Below are 21,326 nucleotides of genomic sequence, written 5' to 3'. Positions count from 1 at the left end.
GGACAGGGCCTGATTCAGCAAGGATCGCAATTCTGCTTATATGCACGCAATGCAGTTGCTAATATCAGCGGGGATATGCAAATGTTTGCAATCTCAGCCTAGCATGAGGAGGCCCACTTCCCCTTACTCACATCCATACACTTGGGCAACATAGCGAAAGAATAGGTAACGTCGAGTAACATCGAACCCAAACGCACAGTTAAGGCAGGTCACTCAGGGATTGCTAATTTCAATGTACGCTATGAGGCCTCAGGCTGCCTATGGTATTGCAGTGACTAATTTATGCACACCCCCGCAACGCCGTCCCAACGCACTGGCGTGCCTGCGTTCGCCCAACCACCCCCCGTCACCACCCGCAAACAATACTTCCTGTAAATCACTGTAATGGGTCTACATACACACTGTGCTCTCATTCCCGATCGCAGTCGGTAGTTCGTGCACGCGCACTGTGATGCATGCGCAGAACGCGAAAAACAGCCGACTGCGTGCGTCTCAGCTCTTGCGATGCTTGCTGAATCAGGCCCTCAGTGCAATGTTTATCTGATCAGCCCAATATAACACCTGGAGGCTGTTTATGCTTTTGCATGGTATGCGAATTTTCCACATACACCACGTAGAACATTATTGCAAATGGTTTATATTTAATCTGTGATTATATGTATACTGATTGTAGTGTAAAGCAGTGGCTGGCTGGTGGTGTGTGTGTGGGCCTGATTCATCATGGATCGCAACTGCAACAGCGTAAGCAGATTGGCATATGGTGCGTACTGCACATGCATATGAGTGGGATCGGTTTATATTTAGTCTGTGATTATATGTAATTGATTTATGATTGTATTGATACACTTATGATTATTGAGACTCATAATAAATGTTTTAATTGATTAAAATTAAGGATAAGAGGTTCACATTCTTTTTCCTTTATTTGCTATGGGGCCAAGCAATAAAAAATAGTAAAGTCACTAGAAATAGTAATTTCCAAACATTTTAAGAGTAATATATATTAGCGCACAGTAATATGCCGGGATGTAGTCAGGATCACGACTGTCAGAAAGCTGATGGTCACAATACAGACAGATTCCCACGGTAAGTATTAGGGTTAGGTTTTAATGTTAGGGTTAAGCACTAGGAGGAGGGTTAGGGTTAGATTGCGGGATGGAATGGTAGGGTTAGGTTGTGGCAGGGGTTGGTGTAAGGGTTAAGATTTGGGTTAAAATACTTACTTTTGACTGTTCGCATGCCTCTGACGGTATTCATGCCAGCAGTAACAGTAATGCCGAGTAAAAATCCATCACTATAACTAGTGCCTAGTAAAATATCAAAATAGCAGTAATAACCAATAATATGCCACCACTAGAACTAATGCCCAATAATAAGCTAATAGTACTCTAGAACTGCTCAGTAATGTCCAATACAATGCTGTAGTAACAATTACACAGGTCTGTGATGAAAAAGCTTTTTTAACTAATTTATGTGATACTTATAGATTTTTGGCTTCTGAACACGAAAATGACTCCCAATTTTGCATATCACATCACGTTTTTCTGAAAAACGTGTATTTATGAATGAGTCATTTTTTTCATATTCTTTAAAGTAATAAATGTATTTTGCCTACATTTATTATAAAACATTGTCTTAAATGAATTCAGTCGGTAGTATAGAACGTTGCAATTCAGTTCTCGTCAAAAAACTTCCCCCTGCCCAGTGCCAGATTAAGGTCCACAATGTCCTGGAGCCAAAATTTACAAAGGGCCTAAACCCCACTAAAGGAACATTGAACACACACACCAACAACTACAACTACAAGGTGAGCTGGCGAAGGTGGAACCAAATACAACAGAAGCAACACAGTTTTGCCCTGTGCCGGCTTAAATTTCGCAGAGCTGTGTTATCTTACATATAATATTACTAGTAAGCCCGTTAATATGGTATCAGTGGCCACCCCACAAGTTCTGTTCTGGCACCTCTTCTCATGATTCAGCTCGTTCATTTTCTGTTTATAGCACAGCTCCATCAGGCAGATCTCTGCCAGTGAGTAAGAAGCAGTTTGCTGTCAGAATCATTGCCACGCTACGGCTCACCCCCGTCAGTGTCTGATGTCCTGCTGTTGTATGTGAGGCGGGCAGACAGGCAGATTCCCGTGCATTCAGGGCCTGATTCAGAGGTGAATGCAGTGTCAATGTTGGACGCAGTGGAGCGATTTTTGGCTACTGCACATGCACCAAAGCCACACTGCGCACACGCATCGATGATCGATGAGTTTCAGACGGCGGACACAGTTAGGATATATTTGCAAAGTGAGTGACAGATAGTGTTTGTGGGAGGTAACAGAGGGTGGCTACAATAATGCATGGAGTGTTGGAACCAGTTTCTGGATGTGCCCTAGATTGCCTCTGCGAATTCGTACACAGCTGGAGAGACCTCAGTGTCTTAGATGAGACGGACATTCTGAGATAGCACAGGCTTGCTCAGAGGTTTGTGCAACTGATGTTTCCAATGATTTGCCTTTTGTACGTAAGTGGTGGATCTGAGGGGTCTCTGTACACAATACAACGGCTGAATCATTAGCATATTTTCATGCCACTATGGCACTTCCTGCAGGAATTAATAACGCCGAGATGTATTAACATCCCGGACGCCAGAGTGAGGGTGAGAAAAGTCCCACCTCCGGCGATCCGTGCAAGACCCACAGCTCATCAGGCTAGTGCCAAGGCAATGTGTCTTACCTCCTGACCAGCCCCATTGTGCATGCGTGATCAAATTGTGAGATCTTGTGCGCAGCCTGATAACCCACAGAAGCTGCCCAGCCATTGCAGTATACCAAACATATCGGCAGGCAATCCTGCCAATGTGTGAAAAAACATGCAGCCGCATAAGTGCACTTTTTTAATAACATCTGAATGATTTTCCATTACCATTGTAGCCAAACAGATCTATATAGTGTGTAACCATACATCCAATACCTTGCAGCCACACACTGAGAAATATGTGTTTTACATAAAGGAGGATGTAACTAAATAATAAGGTGCACCATCACTGATAGCTCTCAATCACACCATCACTGATAGCTCTCAATCACACCATCACTGATACCTCTCAATCACACTATCCCTGATAGCTCTCAATCACACCATCACTGATAGCTCTCAATCACACCATCACTGATAGCTCTCAATCACACCATCACTGATAGCTCTCAATCACACCATCCCTGATAGCTCTCAATCACACCATCACTGATAGCTCTCAATCACACCATCACTGATAGCTCTCAATCACACCATCACTGATAGCTCTCAATCACACCATCACTGATAGCTCTCAAGTTAAGCATATGAGGGGCATGTTTAGTAAAGCTGTTTTGGAAGACGTTTTCAGGGGATACCTGTAAAATCTAAGCATCTCCTAGAATTAACCAGAGTACAGCAGATATCTCCAATATCTGCCCCAGTCCCTCCACTGGAAAAGAAGCCCCCATAGGTTTCTATGGGGGCTGCCTGGGGCATAACTAGGTATTTGAAGGCCTTATAGCAAAAGTTTGTAAGGACCCCTATGTACCACCCAATGGTGAAAAATGTATATAACACGTAACTTTGACAAGGAAGATGGAGCCTCCTCAGCTCTGGGCCCCATAACAGCTGCCCCCCTTGCATCTTTGATAGCTATGTAAGATGGATTTACCAAACTCCGGAATGCCTATGGGCTACTTTTTTGCCTCTCTGTCGGTCTGACTGATGCTTGAGCGGGCCAATGGTCACACATGTTCAGTATTTGCATGCACTGATGGTTTATTGTCAGTTTGCTGATCGGTCAGCCGCGCATGCACACTTGGAGAACCACAAGTGCCAGAATGTACGGACCTTAAGGGCCCTCTGGCACCTATAGTTCCACTGTAAAAAAAATATTACAAAGACCACAGGACACACACACCGAATATTGTAACACTTTATTACACACACTCACACTTCATACTTACATTGTCCTTGAATGTGCTTGCTCCCCTTGTCTATGTAGAAGTCCAGGATCTTAGCAGACTAAAAAAAAAAACCGCACACACCCTTTGCCCAAGGACATGCTGTACAGCCCTAACCGAAATCTGATAGTTCCCAAGTGGGTCACTCCACTACACAATGGTGAGGCACTGATTGGCTAAGACTTGGACACTCTCAGCCAATCAGCGGATGGTTTCTTTGGCAGCACCATGCTTTGATTTATCAGCAGTCCATTGTAAACTGGACAAATGACTGATCTTGCATATGACAGAAATTGGTGAGTATATCCATTGAATGTAAAAAGACATTCAAATACACTGATTAGTAAATTTGGGTTTTGATCAAAAAATGTTACAGCGATGACCAGCGAATACGTTAAGAAGTCAAACATGATTCTTAGTAAATTCACCCCTCACTGTTTTTGCTCTGTGATTGCATGTCCTGTCCATTGCTGGTTTGACTGTTTTAAGAGTAAAAAGGCGCAAGGTCCAAAACTGCATGCGGACCTAGGGCCTGATTCAGAGCCGCTCGCTAGATGTGGTCGCTCACTCCCAGCGTATGCAAAACCAGCGCACGCCCAGCAAGGCAGGCGATCGCACAGCAAGGCATTAGCACACCCATTATGTCTTGGCATGCGATCACTTTGTGTATGCAGATGCCCACCAGCCATTCAAAAGACGCCCACTTGCGCACGTCATCTCCTGGAAGAGCATGAAAACATTGGTACATCGAGCACCCTAGATGTGCTCGCGGCGTTGAGGTTGACTATACCTGGCCGCAAGCACTGCGATCACTTCAGTGTGAAATACAACCAGGTGATGTGTACAGTGACGCTGCCTGTTAATTATGCACGCCTATGAAACGGCGTTGAAACACACAGGCACGTCTGCGTTCGCACCTCCACTCCCCCATTTCTAGTGGCCTGCCCCTGTTACCACCCACAAATGGCCTCTTCTATCACTCATTCAACTGGGCTGTCTATGCTGGGCGAGCGAGCGCTTCCCGATCTGTCGCAGTGGTTCGTGCACGCGCATTGTGATGCATACGTATACACAGAATGCAAATATCGGCCAGCTACGAGCGATCGCATCCTAGCGAGCAGGTCTGAATCAGGTCCCTAGTTCCTTCTTCACCTTTTTCTTGTGGGCATGCACAGTACAAATGTGTGTATTTTACGCTAAGCAAATGGGCATATGTCTGAATACCCAGAGAGCACAGAGTCTTTGTGAGAAAAGAACATACAATAGAAACTTTGGGGCACAAGCATTGAGTTTTTAAAACAAACAAGTTTTGCCTAATTAAAAACAGCTGCTCAAAGAAGGAAGAGTTCATTAAACAAGGACAAGAACTGACAACCCAGTTCATCGAAAAAAAGTACGATAACACTACATTAGGTGAAGTTTTCAAGGAAACTGAACATATAGAGAGAGACACACTTTTACAATATAAGGACAAGGGGCAAATTCAATTAGACAGTAAGATCCTTTTCATAACAAATTTCTCCAAACAATACAAAGATGTACAGAGAATTATTAAAAAACATTGGCCATTACTATTAGAGGATGAAGCACTAGCAGATCACTTACCTCCATATCCAAACATCATATATAGAAAAGCACCAGATCTAAGATCCAAACTGGTACGTAACCATATCGTCCCCACTAACGAACGATAAACCACTATAAGTAACGATAAACCAAAGAACGGATTCTTCTACTGTGGCAACTGCCCAGGATGTTTGAACGGCCATAAACGGAGTACCAAATCCATAAACACTTTTAAATCACAATATACGAACACCTCATATGAAATAAGAGATAGAATTACATGTAATAGCAAGAGAGTGATATACCTACTCGAATGCGGCTGTAAGAAACAGTACATAGGCCGCACTATAAGACCATTGAGAATCCGTATTAGCGAGCATATACGGAATATAAAAAAAGACCTGGATGATCACAACTGATCAAAACACTTTAAAGACTTCCACAATAGTGACCCTAAATCAGTGTTGGCTAACCTTGACACTCCAGCTGTTATAGAACTACATAACCCAGCATGCACTGCTACAGTTTTGCTATTAGGGCATGCTAAAACTGTGGCAGGGCATGCTGGGATATATAGTTCCACAACAGCTGGAGTGTCAAGGTTAGCCAACACTGCCCTAAATCATTAATATTTATAGGGATACAGGAAATAAAACTGAATTGGAGAGGACCTAATTTCATAAACAAAATAAACAAACAGTAACTCAAGTGGATGCATGAATTGAGGACATTTGCACCAAGGGGTTTAAATAAACATAATGAAGTTATGTCAATCATATGTAAATAGTTCTGTTAGTATCAACTGGTCCGTTTTATACTTCACTTTTGTAGCCCAGTATGATTATACATATCTACTTTGATCTATACAGCAATTTAATATGTGGTGAATAGAATTTAATGTATATGGAGTCCGTTAGGGTCTATAATGTACTGATTCATTGGTTGTCTCTTTTCAACATACAGGGGACTACCTCATAGATAGACACTATAGCGTTACTAGCTGCATTTTCAAAAGGGTACATGATACTAAACACCCACATCTATTGCCACCTTGTTAGAATGTATGATGGACAGAAGTTTACATCATCCAGAGTGTTTACCAGTTACACCAATCACCACAGCTGCATTTGCATATGTGAAGACCGCCCCACAACTACTTATTGAAACTTCTTCACTGCAACTACTACCTCCTTGAAAGAGGCCTAAAGGCTGAAACGCGTTGGAGACCACTGCATAACAAGCTATCTTCAACCTTTTTATCTATTTTGTGCTATTATCAAAGACCCCAGACCAGCGTGCACTTTGCAAGAAACAGGAACTGATATCAAGTATCCACAATGCCTATCAGGACGTTATTACTTGGAACCCTCGAGTCACGTGACCAACCCCGGAAGCAAGCATCATCACCAACCAAACGAGAGCCGGCAGGACAGGAGCGGTGCCCGCTGGGGTAGAGAGGTAAGTCCCCCGTCTATGGTGGAAGACGCTCGGCACATTGCTCTAACAAGCGGTGTAGCCGTGCTGTCCCCTCCTTAGACCACAGCGCGTGCCCCGGTGCGGTCTGCCTGAGGCAGCCTGTTCAGTCAGGCACCATCCGGCGCCTGAGCCGCTGGGTACAGACGTGCTGGAGTTAAGCAGCCTCTCCCTTACAGTACACACCGTACTCCCTGACCTAAGAAGACCATCCCGGGCATCTATAACTCAACTCTCATATTCCACACAGACAGTACCTTAGCGGGACGCCGCTCACGGAATTACTCCCTTCTTCCCCCCGTTTTTCGCCCCATCCTCATTTTTTGAACAGTATTCATTCAAACATACACTTGGATTTACAGCTAATAACAGTCTGGATTTGCATTACCCATCAGTCTGGGCTATGTTCTGAATTGATTAACATTGTCACCATCTTGCATGTGCATCTTTTCTGGCTCACTATGGTTTAGTGCATAATTCAATAAATCACATTAATTTTATTTTTTACTGTTTATTGGCAAATTTTCATATTATCATACTAAGTACACTGCATTTACCTCCATATCTGTACGTGATTTCATATAGGCCAAATAAGTTTACTACCAGCCCATATATATTTTGTCATCAGGGATTTATAGTTTCATATATTTAGTTTTACATCATATGGAATGAATGATTGAGAACGTCATTTCAGTATCATATTAGCTCTCATAAACAACTCTCTCACAACATCTTTCTCTGATCACGTATATTTTGTAGGTAAGGGTACCTACAAGTTGTCAGCAGCTCACCTTTTGATAGGCAAGCTCAGTGCGCAGGTCCATTTTGTTATATTATAATTAAAAACGGCGATTTTAGAAACCCGCTTTACAATACATTTACCCCTTTCATATTTGGCAAGTTCTAAAACTATTTTAAAATAGATAAACTCCCTTTCCAGGAACATACCTAAAAGGGGATGTAGTTAAAATGCCGGCGGATGGAATCCCGACCACCAGCAAAATGCCGACGCCGCTATCCCGAATGAGATCAGGATACCGGCGTCGGCATAACGAACGCCGGAATCCCAAACATGCGGATGCCGGTAAGTAACACAGTTTCTCCAGGGATGTGGGGGTTTGCTTTAAGCACCCCCGGGGGGAGATTAGGGATAGGCACCCCCCCGGGGAGGGTTAGGCTACAGGGATGGGGAGTTAGGGTTAGGCACCACCGGGGGGGAGGTTAGGGTTAGGCACCTCCCCGGGAGAGTTAGGCTTAGGGTGCAGGCAGGGGGGTTAGGGTGCAGGCACCACTGGGGGGATTTTAGGGTTATGCACATCCGGGGGGAGGTTAGGGTTATACACCACTAAAGAGGGTTAGGGTTAGGGGGGTGGAGAGGGGGAGGGTTAAGGCATATGTAATGGTAAATAATAGGGACTGGCTAGAAAAAGTGTTGCATAAATAAACTAATACCTTACTCATAAAATCTAAAACAGTCAAATATCATTGTGAAAATGTATATAAAACAGCAAATACTTACAGCATTAGGAAGGCCTGGAAATAGGGGAGCACTATGGATTCCACTATATACATAGTGCCTGCAAAAAAAATAAAGGTTAGTCAGTGCATGTAATTTAGTCCCATGTAACTAAGGTACTATCTGACAATATTGGCCTGATTCAGAGTTGTACATAAAGCGGCAGTAATTGTACTCACTCGCGTTCAGGAATAAATGCAGATTTCCGCTTGTATTCAGAGTCAGCAGCATCTATTGCGTCTGCACTGCCCCTATCAATACCCATTATCAGTTGGATCTCCAACGTTATCCCTGAAGTTGGATGGAACTCATCAGATTCTTACCTCAGAGGCATATTAATGCCCAGGTGGGGCCTGTGTGCAGTATCTCCCCCATGCTACTGGTCTTATTCGGGAAGATGGTTCATGCACAATACCTGAGTCTTTGCTCTCCACACGTCTCTGAATCGCCCATAATTGCTGTAAGTTACGTGTAACTCAGAATCAAGCCCTAAATGTATAGTTGCTGATATGTTAATATGAGTAGTTTCCTGGGATACTTTGCTGCATTTAATTATTTGAACTTTGAAAGAGAGAAAAACCTAACAACCAAATTTAGGCTGCATTGTCCTGACGGGAAGGCGACTGCCTAAATACCGGCAGCCGGCTTCCCGAATGTCATATCCCGGCAAGGGTGAAATTCCGGGTGTCTAGATGTAGATGCCCGCATTTCCCCGACGCCGGGAGACCGGCGCCCGGCATCCTGATCGTAGAGATGCCGGGCACCGCGAGCGGACAGCCGCGGGGGGGGGGGTTAGGTTTAGGGCTCCCGGGGGGGACTTAGGGTTAGGCACCCCCCCGGGAGGGTTAGGGTTAGGCTAGGGGGAGGGAGGGTTAGGGTTAGGCACCCCCGGGGGGGACAGAGTTAGGCACCCCCCGGGGGACTTAGGTTTAGGCAGCGGGGAAGGGGGTGGTTAGGGTTAGGCACTTACAGGGGGGATTAGGGTTAGGCACTTGGGGGGGAAGTTAGGGTTAGGCACCCCTAAGGAGGGTTAGGGTTAGGGGGGTTAGGTTAGGTTAGTAGATACTTACCTATCCACGATCGGGATTTCCAGTGCTATCGGGCTTCTGCTGCTTCTAACTCTGCTCTTGTCGGGCTGCCGCTGACGGGAATCGAACCCATTCCGTCCTGACCAATGTGGCGCTGCCTGCAGATTCTAACACTGAACAGGATTATATAAATATATGTGTGTGTGTGTGTGTATATACTGTAATGTGTATTATACAGTATATATACATATACTGTACACACACATACACACACTATATTAATCCCCTAAAAAGTCAACAGATTTGTCTTTGCCTTTATTACAGGTGACACATATTGTTCCAGACAGTATTTTAATAGCAAACCAGTAGGTTCTCAAGGTAAATTTTCTAAGTCATAATATAGTATTTGTCCGCTAGTTTAAAAAATAAAATAAAAAATTAAAGCAAACAGCCTTCAGGCAGCCCCATCAGGCCAGAGGCACACCTGGACTCCTGTAAACCCCTATGGCCAATCCACCCTTGATTGCAACAGATGTGCTACCACTAGGCTAAGGGCCGGATTCAATTAGCCACAATAAAACTAAAACTATTCGCCAAAGTTTTTGCCCTATACGCCAGTTTTGGTACAATCTGTTCACGTATTTTCGCAATAAGCGCTCCCGTTTTTCATCCTAATTATAAAATACGTGAAAGCGCATATGTGCGATAATTGTGCATGGGGAAACTAACGAAAACGACAGCACAATTTGGGGAAATCAGTCTGTGCCCCATAAAAAGCCTGACATAGGAAATCAATATAGAAGTGTATTACTAGCTCTAATAAAAGTATTAGGGGTTCTTAAGTTGTTATATGCATATTTGCATAAGTGTGGGAAATTGATAAAAAGCAACATTTTTGGAGTAAATAATTGCTGCAGTTAAATTTGGGGTACATTAAAATGGGTGATAGTATATTTTTGTGTCTTTAAAATGCACTTTTACATTTTTTAAAAATACACCTGCTGCAGCCATCTGCAATGTTTTAAACACCTGTTGCATCCATACAGCCCCCAAAATTACCTGACCCACTACGTTAAATCCATTTTCTAACACTTTTTAAATTTTCACCGCAAAAAATGACATGACATTATTAGGGGGAATTAAAGTAAATAAAAAATTTGTTTTGCCTTATTAGTCATAAGGGGTGTTGTCCAAAGGGTTCTGAACCAAGGGCCTGATTCAGACCCGCTTGCGAGCGCACAGCGCTCGCAAGTGGGTCTATGGTCCCCCACTGCGCATGCGCACACCGGAGCCGGCTTTGGCGTGCGCATGCGCGAGCGATGGCAGCTCCGTCGCTCCTGGGCTCACTACAAGAAGTTCCCCGTTTTGTAGGCGGGTCGGGGGATGGCTTGCCAAACGGAGGTGTTCCCGAAGGAACGCCTGCCATTTGGGGCGGCCCCACTGACTTCACGAGTGATGTCAGTGGTGAGCTTCCGGCTCTATTAGAGCCGGAAGCTCACTGGGGCTTGCGGCAGACGAGACCCTACCACAAGGGTCTCGTCACAAGCCCCGATGGTTGCGATGGTCAGGACCATCGCGACCATCACCTGGCCGCTCGCTAAAGCTGTGGGTGGTCTCCCACAGCTTAGCGAGTGGCCAGAAGGCCGGCTCAAAAAAAAAAAAAGAGTGTCCGGCTCTGAATCAGGGCCCAAGTCTCCACATTTTTAACCTAAAATAGAGATTTTGCACTTTTTTTCACCTACTCTGAGATGGTGAAAACTTTTCTCCTGTTTCTGTTATTGGAGTTTTCGGACATGCAAACACTTTTCACCAAAACTCAACTTTTCGCATCTGACTGAATTCCTCCCTAAGGGTCTGCCTTCTGCCCTATCCTCCACCCACCAGCAACCATCATCTTCAATAAATGGTGTAACTTTTGTGGTCACCACGTACCCAACCACAACAGGGACAAAAGCTACACTTTTGTACCTTATTTTACATAAATGTTAATTTACCTTGTACCATGCCATTACTACCGGACCCCATTGTTAATGAAAACCTGGAATCAGGAAGAAACAGTGCATTGCAGTGACACTAGGCTGATGTGCTACAGGACTTGCTGAGACAGCTGGAGGGGGGCGTTTTCTCTGCACCGTACTGGGGGCTGGCTAACATATCAATGCATGTTGGCTTTGCTTCCTGCTTCACCTCAATAAATGTTGCACAAGGAGTTGCTTTATGCACAATCTGTGCTGTAATAATACATCTATTACAGTGTTATTCTAATAGATGGGTAATGAATCCTTATTGGACAAGATCTTTGGCACAAATTTTCTCTATAGCTCTCCACAAGTAATAGTGTTTAATGTGTAAACCTATGTAGTATGTGCAAAGCTGTTTGAGTAGCAGATGTTGCTTGATCAGTAGGCTCCCCCTTTAAGGTTATAGATAATTATTGGCTTTGTCCTCCATCTAATATATTGATAAATAATCTGTGTATGATATAAGAGTTGTCTACTGTGTGGGAGTTGTCTACTGTGATCGTTCCCAACGGAGCAGGTAAGCCAAGTAGAGGGAAGTGAGGAGGGGGCGGGGGAGATTGCAGAGGAGGGGCCACAAACCGAGGGGGTGGACCAGGGGGGAGGGGCCTAAGGGAGCCCATTAAAATTTTGCTATGGGACCACCCTAGGTCTAGTTACGCCCCTGAATGTGCGCATGCACAGAATCAAGTTTGGTCATTAGCAAAAGCAGGTAAAATAATAATAGCCTGATTAATATTAATAATAGTATAATGAGTATATGTGATGTGACAAGTTGCTGGAAGCATCAGTCCTTGTTTATCCTCATTATCATTGTTTCATGGACACAGAGGGCCTGATTCAGAGTTGCATGCAAAGCGCTCACATCTGTGATTTTTGTGTGTGTCAGAGGCAGTCTGAGGTGGATCTGCTGGGCAATGCATAGTAGTATGGAAGTCAGCTGCTAAATGGGTGCACATGAGAGGTAAGCATATACAAAGCTCCAGCAATATCAGACCAATCTCTTGCATCTAGAATAACTCAGGTGCACATGCTTGCTGATAATGACAATGCAGATGTATAGGGGTGGTACACCTCTGAATCAGGCCCAGAGCTGGCTATTCATTGCTCACAATCCCCTGCATTAATGTTACCTTTATAGTCAATGAATGGTACACTGTTTCTCTCCCCGCTCCCTAGCAGTCATTTAGGAAGGAGAATCCTATTGAGTGGTGCTAGCATAACCCAAAGACATGAAAATGATAAGGGCTGTGTGTACCACTGTGTCTGTTCTGTACTTTACAGTGTCACTGGGGTCAGCAAGAAGTGGATTGTTATTATTATGGGGCTTTTCATCTCAGCTATTGTACAAGTACAAATACATATGCTAACTGTCTGGGAGACTATTTCGGGAGAGAGCAGGAGGCAGGAGAGTTGGGGTGCAGAGACACAGGATATGAAAATGGTGGTGTTCTCACAATGAGTTTCCAATACATAAGTAACACAGTAGATATTTCTGATATCTCAGTAACACTATAATAAATATAGACAATACATAAAAGACCTGGAAAATATATGAAAGTGCTGCCCCTACATGGCTGTTTGGTAACCATGTTTGATAAATATACCTTATATATCGTGGTGATCATGTAGGCCTACAATAGTATTGGCCGGATTCTGGTAAACAATCTTGCGACTGAAGACAGATTAGCTCCAGAAGTAGAACAATGTTCTAGTTCACTCTAATTGGTTTATTTCTTTTCACTCAGAAGCCCTGTCAAAAAGTAGATGCACTGCCCACTGGAATACAGGTTAAGTCTCCCAAATCCAAATATTACGAAATACAGAATTATTTTGGCATGACTGAGATAATGAAACCTTTGATTTTTGATGGTTCAATGTACACAAACTTTGTCTAAGGCACAAATTATTAAAAATATTGCATAAAATTACCTTCAGGCTGTGTGTATAAGGTGTATATGAAACATAAATGAATTTCATTTCTGTACACAAACTTTGCTTGAGCCACAAAATTATTCAAAATATTGTATAAAATTACCTGCAGGCTGTGTGTATAAGGTGTATATAACACATAAATGCATTCTTTGTGTATATTTGGGTCCCATTCCAAAGATATTTCATTATGGTATGCAAATATTCCAAAATACGGAATATTCCGTTATCCAAAATTCCCCTGGTCCCAAGCATTTTGGATATGGGAGACTCAACCTGTACCACTATCGTAATGCATGGTTACTTGAGTTATTGTCACCTTCCTGTCAGCCTGCACCAGTATGGACATTTTCCTCTTATTCAACAAGGCTTTTCATCCACAGAATGCAGCTTACTGGACGGTTTTTCATTTTGCATATCTTTCTCTGTAAACTTTAGAGACTGTTGTGTATGGAAACTCCAGCAGATCAGCAGTTTCATAGATACTCAAACTATCTACAAGCATTCCACAGTCAAAGTTACTTATATCTGTGTCTTCATATCCAGCCTTCTCATAGCAGTGGTCACAGCCCTCAAGAATACCTGGAACCCAAGGCTACCTCTACATAACTATTCTGATTAAGATAATTGAATCTGTACATTATCTTGAAATTATAGGTATCTGCCTATTTTATCCTATGTATCTAACCATAGGTGACCCTCCTATGTGGTATGTAGTAGCCTATCAGGAAATTAGGGGGACATATATAGTAAAAAATAATAACAATCATTGTTGTCTCAGGTTTTTAGTTCCTGATCTATCTGTATTTATTAACAATTGTTATATATTTAAAAAAACAGGGTTTTTTAGGTTTACTGGTCATTTCAAAGATACATTTAAGCATGTAATCAAATATGTCTAACTATATGATAACAAAAGAGATAAACTTAAAACTCAACAGTTTTTCATAGTTGTATGGATTGCATTAGTGTTTTAGTGCTAAACTGTGTCAATGATATCTAAGCTTCATTGTATATAGTTTTGCTTAATAGACAGTGTAGATGTAACATCAAGTACAAGTCAGTTCTATATCACTGTACAGTCTTATATTGTCGTAAGTTAGACAAGAACTAGTTGTAGATCACACAGAAAGGCAGTTACATCTGTCTAAAATCATGGAGTATTTTTATTTTCCAAGTACAAATTAAAAACAGATTTCCCTATGACCATTTACAAGCTGAGCTGATGCACTGCATGTAGTTTAGGTTATTGTGAGCAATTACTGCAGTCTGCATTAGGACAACTGCTTAAAATCAATAACAAGAAATGGAAACTGTCAAACATTGCAAATGTAACAGTAATCCATGCAAACTCCTGTAAAACTCATTTAAGACACATTTAATATCACAACAATGTTTTTGGTTTACCATTATTGTAGTAATATATTTTTAAGGTGCACAAAGAAGATGCATTATTTACTTATCAGAAATAGATCTGTAAATTACACAGAGCTTATTAACTAATGAGTCAGCCTTAGGACTTATTTTGTCAATTTGGGATTAATAATTTACGAGGGTTGTTCCTACATAAAGTAACAAGACCTCTCGTTGCATAACTCGTACATATCCTTACAATCAATTGAATGGCATTGGTACAGATTATTTTTCCACATCCCCATACTTGTCTAAGCATTGTTCCAACGATACACCAAGGCATCTATCCCGGCATAGAAGAAATCAGTGTCAAGCGCCTGAACCCAGGACATGACGGCTTGCTGAATACCCAGGTGCTTGTTCAAGGTCCAAAGAGATGGAAATGCCTCGGTGCCAGATCAGGGCTGTAGGGAGGATGGTCCATTACCTCCCAATGCCATAACAACTCACGCGTGCAGCTGGCTGAGTGTGGCCTGACGTTATCGTGCAGGCATACGGCACCTGTTCACAGCAGCTCAGGTTGTTTTTAATAAACTATCCTCCACAACAGGCTCAATGTGTCACAATAGCGGACAGCAATCACAGTATGTCTCTTGGTGAGGAAATCAACAAGAAGCACACCCTTGTGGTCCCAAAACGCGGTAGCCATGACTTTCTTTGCTGATGAAGGTGTCTTGAATTTCCTTGAAGGTGGGGACTAAGCAGTTTCCATGTCATGGACAGAGGCGTAACTAGGGTTAAAAAACATCACTCCGCCCCCCCCCTCCCCCTTCCCGAAAAAGAAAAAAAAAATTCTATAAAAGAATGATATAAAACTCATATAGATACATAAACTGGCTAATTGCTATAAAAGTGTGTACAGAATAAAATAAAAAATAAATGTCAAAAGCAGATTAGCAAAGTGATCAGTGAAATGAAAGCACATTTATATGTAAATTTTACTTATGTGTGCTAAAGGGAAGCAATCGGGAAGCCGACTGCCTATATACCGGCAGCCGGCTTCCCGACTGTCTTATCCCGGCAAGGGTGAAATGCCGGGCGTCTAGATGTAGACGCCCGCATTTCCCCGACGCCTGGAGACCGGCGCCCGGAATCACGATCGTAGTGTTGCCGGGCGCCACGAGTGGACAGCCGCGGGGGGGGGGGAGGGTTAGGTTTAGGGCTCCCGGGGGAAACTTAGGGTTAGGCACCCCCCCGGGAGGGTTAGGGTTAGGCAAGGGGGAGGGAGGGTTAGGGTTAGGCACCCCCGGGGGGGACTTAGGGTTAGGCACCCCCCCGGGGGACTTAGGTTTAGGCAGCGGGGAAGGGGGTGGTTAGGGTTAGGCACTTAGAGGGGGGATTAGGGTTAGGCACTTGGGGGGGAAGTTAGGGTTAGGCACCCCTAAGGAGGGTTAGGGTTAGGGGGGTTAGGTTAGTGGATACTTACCTATCCACGATTTCCAGCGCTGTCGGGCTTCTGCTGCGTCGCACTCTGCTCCTGTCGGGCTACCCATTCCGTGCTAAATACATTAAACAAATATGATTTTGTTGTGAACCTTGGTCACTAGATTCATTCATTGTTTGTTGTAGCTATTATATGTATATATTGCCATATCCTATCTGTATTAGTGTGTGGGGTGTGATTTCTGGGCTTTGTGCTGGGTTATTGTATCTGCTGACACTGTGGGGTTCTACTAGGTTACGGGAGTGCGAGAGGAGAAGAATCTTGAAGTCCCTCGCTCTGAGATACGTGAGGCGGCTATGTCAGGAGTGTAGGCAGTGAGCTTAGAAAACTTTTACTATAGCACTGTGGAGACGGCCATTGGTGGTTGGTCTGTCTTATCTCAGGAGCTGAAAAGAACACAGAGGGTGCTGCTGTGATGTGTGAGTCAGCAGTGGCGCTGTGCAGGGGCAAACGCAGGATTTTTAAGGGGGGTTTCCATAAAATATATATGCATATATAAATACCGTGTTTCCCGATAATAAGACCTACCCTGAAAATAAGCCATACCCTTACTTTTGTAACCCGGTCCAAAATAAGCCCTACCCCGAAAATAAGACCTACTAAAATCCCCATTTTCAGCTGGGAACGCTTCAGAGGCCAGCGTTCTTAGTCATGCAGTGCGCGGGTGACGTCATGACGTCACCCGCGCGCTGAGGATCCTGTGAGGCCGCGCCTGCTGGATCATGTTAGATCCAGTCAGCATGCAAGTGAGAGGGACATCCCGGACGGCGGTGAGTCAGGTAAGTACCGTACTGTACTGGTGGGTGGGGGATCAATTACAGGGGGGCTTGCACTGCAATAAGGGAGGCTGCATAAGGGACACTGCTACAGGGGGGGCCTGCATAAGCGGCACTGCTACCGTACAAGGGAGGCTGCATAAGGGACACTGCTACAGGGGGAAGCGTGCATAAGGGACACTGCTACCGTACAAGGGAGGCTGCATAAGGGACACTGCTACAGGGGGAAGCGTGCATAAGGGACACTGCTACCGTACAAGGGAGGCTGCATAAGGGACACTGCTACAGGGGGGGACCTGCATAAGGGGAACTTCTACAAGGGGGCCTGCATAAGGGGCACTGCTGTCAATGTTAATTAAAATAAGACCTACCCCGAAAATAAGCCCTATGGTGTTTTTTTGACCAAAAAAAAAAATAAGACAGTGTCTTATTATCGGGGAAACACGGTATATATGTACACAACATACATACACATATAGCATACATACACACACACAGGGCCGATGCTATGGTGTTCAGCGCCACTCTGCAAACTGAATATGCACCCTCCTACAAACATGTCCTTTTTCAAAAGTTTCATATTTTAAATGTGCAAGGGAGAAAATTGGGGATGACTTGGGAGACAGAAAGATATTCCAACTTTCCTCTGCCACACAACTCACAGTAAAGTAACCCCTAGGTTGGTCAAGGCTGTCCTCTGAAGAAAGGATTATTCAGCTCTCCCCAGAAGGGGAAATCTCATTAGACTTGGAGAGAGGGTAGCCCATAATGATTTTACCCTAGCCCCCACATTGGGAAAATTTAAAAATATTAAAATGACACTAGAGGTAGTTTAAATCACACAATTGTAGAAAAAGATGTATTGTGGGTAAAATAATGAACATGTATGCAAATTATCTTACCTTAATGCCATTTTTGCACTCTACCGCACCACTCATAGGGGGAGATTCAGACCCGGACGCAATGCAGCACACTTTCGCAGCCATCAGGGGCAGGGTATGCAAATTCCTCGATTGCACGGCAAGGCTTAAGGACGCCCCCTATATATCTTAGAGAGCGACGGCAGAGTGAACGCACGCCGGTGTAAAGATGCCCACCTTTTTTTCTTAACATACGTCATCTCCAGAAAGTGTATGATTAATCAGAACCATCGAGAACCATCGGAGCTGCTCGCAGCCCTTGAGGTCGACCCTACACCACCGCAAGCCCTGCGATCACTGCAGGCTGAAATACAACCAAGTGACGTGTACAATGACGCTTCCATGCTAATTATACACCCATAAAATGCCGTTGTGACGCCCAGACACGCCAGTGTTCGCAGCACCACTCCCCCGTTCACAAGCACCTTCCCCTGTTACTACCCACAAACGGCACTGTCACTCAAAGTAGCGACCAGTCTGTGTACTATGAGCGCAGTGAGTGTCTCGCGCATGCGCATATTGATGCATACGCATGCACAGACGGGCGACTATCAGCCATAGCGTGCATCCGTGGCTTAGCGTCCAGGACTGAATCAGGCCCATAGTCACCACATTCTTGACATGGTTGACTCCCTGCTCCTTCCTCACTGTCTACCACATCTGTGTCACTCCTGTCTGTCTGCCCCTCCCCTTTTGATCGTACGCTATCACAAGCAGGGCCCTCTCCTCTCATGTGCTTCTCCTTTTCCTTACTTACACTATATTATACTGCCTACAGCAGCACCAAACCTTTGGATGCTGCCATCCTGCTGCTTATTTGAGTGTTACAATCACGAATGCACCAATGTCTATAGACCATGTACTGTACTTGACCAGCATTGTTTTATACTGTAAGCCACTGTTTTCTGTTTTGCTCATTTGTTAGGCACTGCAGAAACCTTGTGGCACCATAAAAATAAAGGACAATAATAGTAATAACTTCCATAATCTATTCTACCAAATTACATCTTCTCTAAGCAGTCCAAACATAACTTTACATATATTTTCTTTTTTCACTTTCACATCCTACTGACCCAGAATCTCTGCAATCTGGCTGGACCAATATGCAATAGGTAGTACTTATCCTTGTGTATTAATTCCTATTTCCATATAGATTGTAAGCTTGAGAGCAGGGCCCTCATATATCTTTGTCTGTTATTACCCAGTCTTGTTTTATTACTGTTTTGTTCCAAATTCTAAAAGAGCATTGGAATATGCTGGCATTATATAAGTAACTGTTAATAATAATAATAATAATAATAATAATAATAACAACAACAACTAGTGTAATGGGGAATGTGTATGCAGGTTGAATCTCCCATATCCATAACAGTTGGGAACAGAAGTATTTTGGATATCGGATTTTTCCGTATATTGGAATATTTGCATACCATAATGAAATATCTTGAGGATGGGACCCAAATCTAAACACAGAATTCAGTTATGCTTCATTTACACCTTATACACACAGCCTGAAGGTAGTTTTATACAATATTTTTAATTATTTTATTCATCAAAACAAAGTTTGTGTACATACATAAAATTCATGTATGTTTCATATAAACCTTGTACACACAGCTTGAATATAATTTTATATAATAATTCTAATAATATTGTGCATTTAACAGCTTAAGTACATTGAACCATCTCAGTCACACTCAAAAAAATCCGTATTTTAGAATATTTGGATATAAGAGACTCATCCTGTATTACGAACTATGCACAATGCTTAGGAATGATTTCCTATTTTCTCCAATTCATTCAAATTTCTTGGACATGGATGGGGACGACAAGTTTCAAACAGTAATTCAATAATTGATAAGACGTGTCCAATAAAGAACATAACCCTTCTTATCCTTGAATCACTGAAATGTAGCCTTGTCATTGTGTTTTTGCTAACTATTATTTTAACTATCCAAGACTAATACAAGTTTGCCTGCAGTATTGGCCTGCAATTTTCATTCATTGATTCCTAAAAAAAAATATTTACCATTCCCGGTCCAACTAACTTTATGATTTTGTTCTGAATTTGCATATTTAATGGAGCCTAGCTAACTGAAGTATCAAGAGGCTGCTCTGTGCAGCTGTTAATACAGGGTTCTTCTTACAGTCTTGGCCAAATATCAGGGGTGGGGCGTGAGAGGGAAAACCAATTGCAACCTGCAACCAACAGTCCAAGTTGATTTGTATCACGTTCAGAGATCTTTGTGTCTTGAGGTGCATGTTACAGATACACCAGCAGCCCTCCTGACTCTTTCAACTCAAAAGTAGAAGTGAGGCCACAATAGCCCCTAACTCTATAAAAAGTTTTCATATAGTTGTGAATCAACAGCTGTCTTGTATGCAATTTCATCAAATATGAAAAAAGACTAGTTACTGGTGTGAAATTCATCCTCAGGATACATGGCAACAGAATAACTTTCCAAACAGAACACACATACAAAAAACATTGACACAATAATTTTGAAGAGAATGGGTATCTTTAGACAAATTTAAATATCAGGCTGCTGATTTTTTTATGGTCTATAATTGAACATTTCCAAAAATTCATTAAGATCACAACCATCCCAGACAGGCCAATCAGCTCTTCTAGTAATTGTATTAACCTCTACCCAAATAAATTGATTCTGGCTTCATTAAATGTACCACCTCAATGTTCGTTAAATAGACTTCCCCAATGCTTTACATGGGTAAGCTATCACCAACAAAACCCTTACCGACATCTTCTATCAAGTGTAAACTTTTTTCTCCATTCAACAGATGGAGGGGGCAATTCAATTACTTTGCACGCCCCCCGCTTGGCGTCTATATGAATAGGTGCCCATGGAGCAATTTAGTAGTTTATCTGTTCGGGCACCTATTAGTATTTAACATGCCTAAAAGCACCGGGTTTAGCTGCACAAAGCTGCTAAACCTGTGTAAAGAAAAGAAGTATTTAGGGAGCCTAAAACAACAGACTTTGCACATATCTCTTCTTGCACCTCAGTAGGCTGCGTGATGAAATGTGTCCCCCCCGCGGCTTTAGGCGTCCGAACAGAGCAACAACTGAATTGCTCCATTGAGCGCTTATTTGTATAGCCGCCCGAGGGGGGCCTTGCAAAACAATTTAATCGCTCTCAGAGTTAAAATCACACTGACCACCTTTTGTACAATTCACATATCACCAGGGCCGTAAAGAGCTGGCCCAGGGGAAGGGGGTGTGGCCTAATTGCGGGTGTTGCGGCCACA

The 21,326-nt window shown here is 43.2% G+C and overlaps 1 protein-coding gene across 4 annotated transcripts in view; it reads right to left on the bottom strand.

Annotated features, from left to right (window-relative positions):
- Positions 1-21,326, bottom strand: part of LOC148506705 (uncharacterized) — a 383,360-nt gene that overhangs the window by 47,682 nt on the left and 314,352 nt on the right. For all 4 annotated transcript variants that reach the window (XM_088446314.1, XM_088446317.1, XM_088446315.1 and 1 more), the window contains one exon: positions 8,532-8,589. In XM_088446314.1, the coding sequence (XP_088302440.1) occupies positions 8,532-8,589 (58 nt within the window). The remainder of the gene's footprint in view (positions 1-8,531; positions 8,590-21,326) is intronic.

This window comes from Taudactylus pleione, unplaced genomic scaffold (assembly GCF_031769625.1).
Source record: "Taudactylus pleione unplaced genomic scaffold, aTauple2 ptg000397bl, whole genome shotgun sequence".
Taxonomy (NCBI): Eukaryota; Metazoa; Chordata; class Amphibia; order Anura; family Myobatrachidae; genus Taudactylus; species Taudactylus pleione.
Note: the sequence above shows the minus strand (reverse complement) of the source record. Positions and strands in the feature narration are given on the sequence as shown.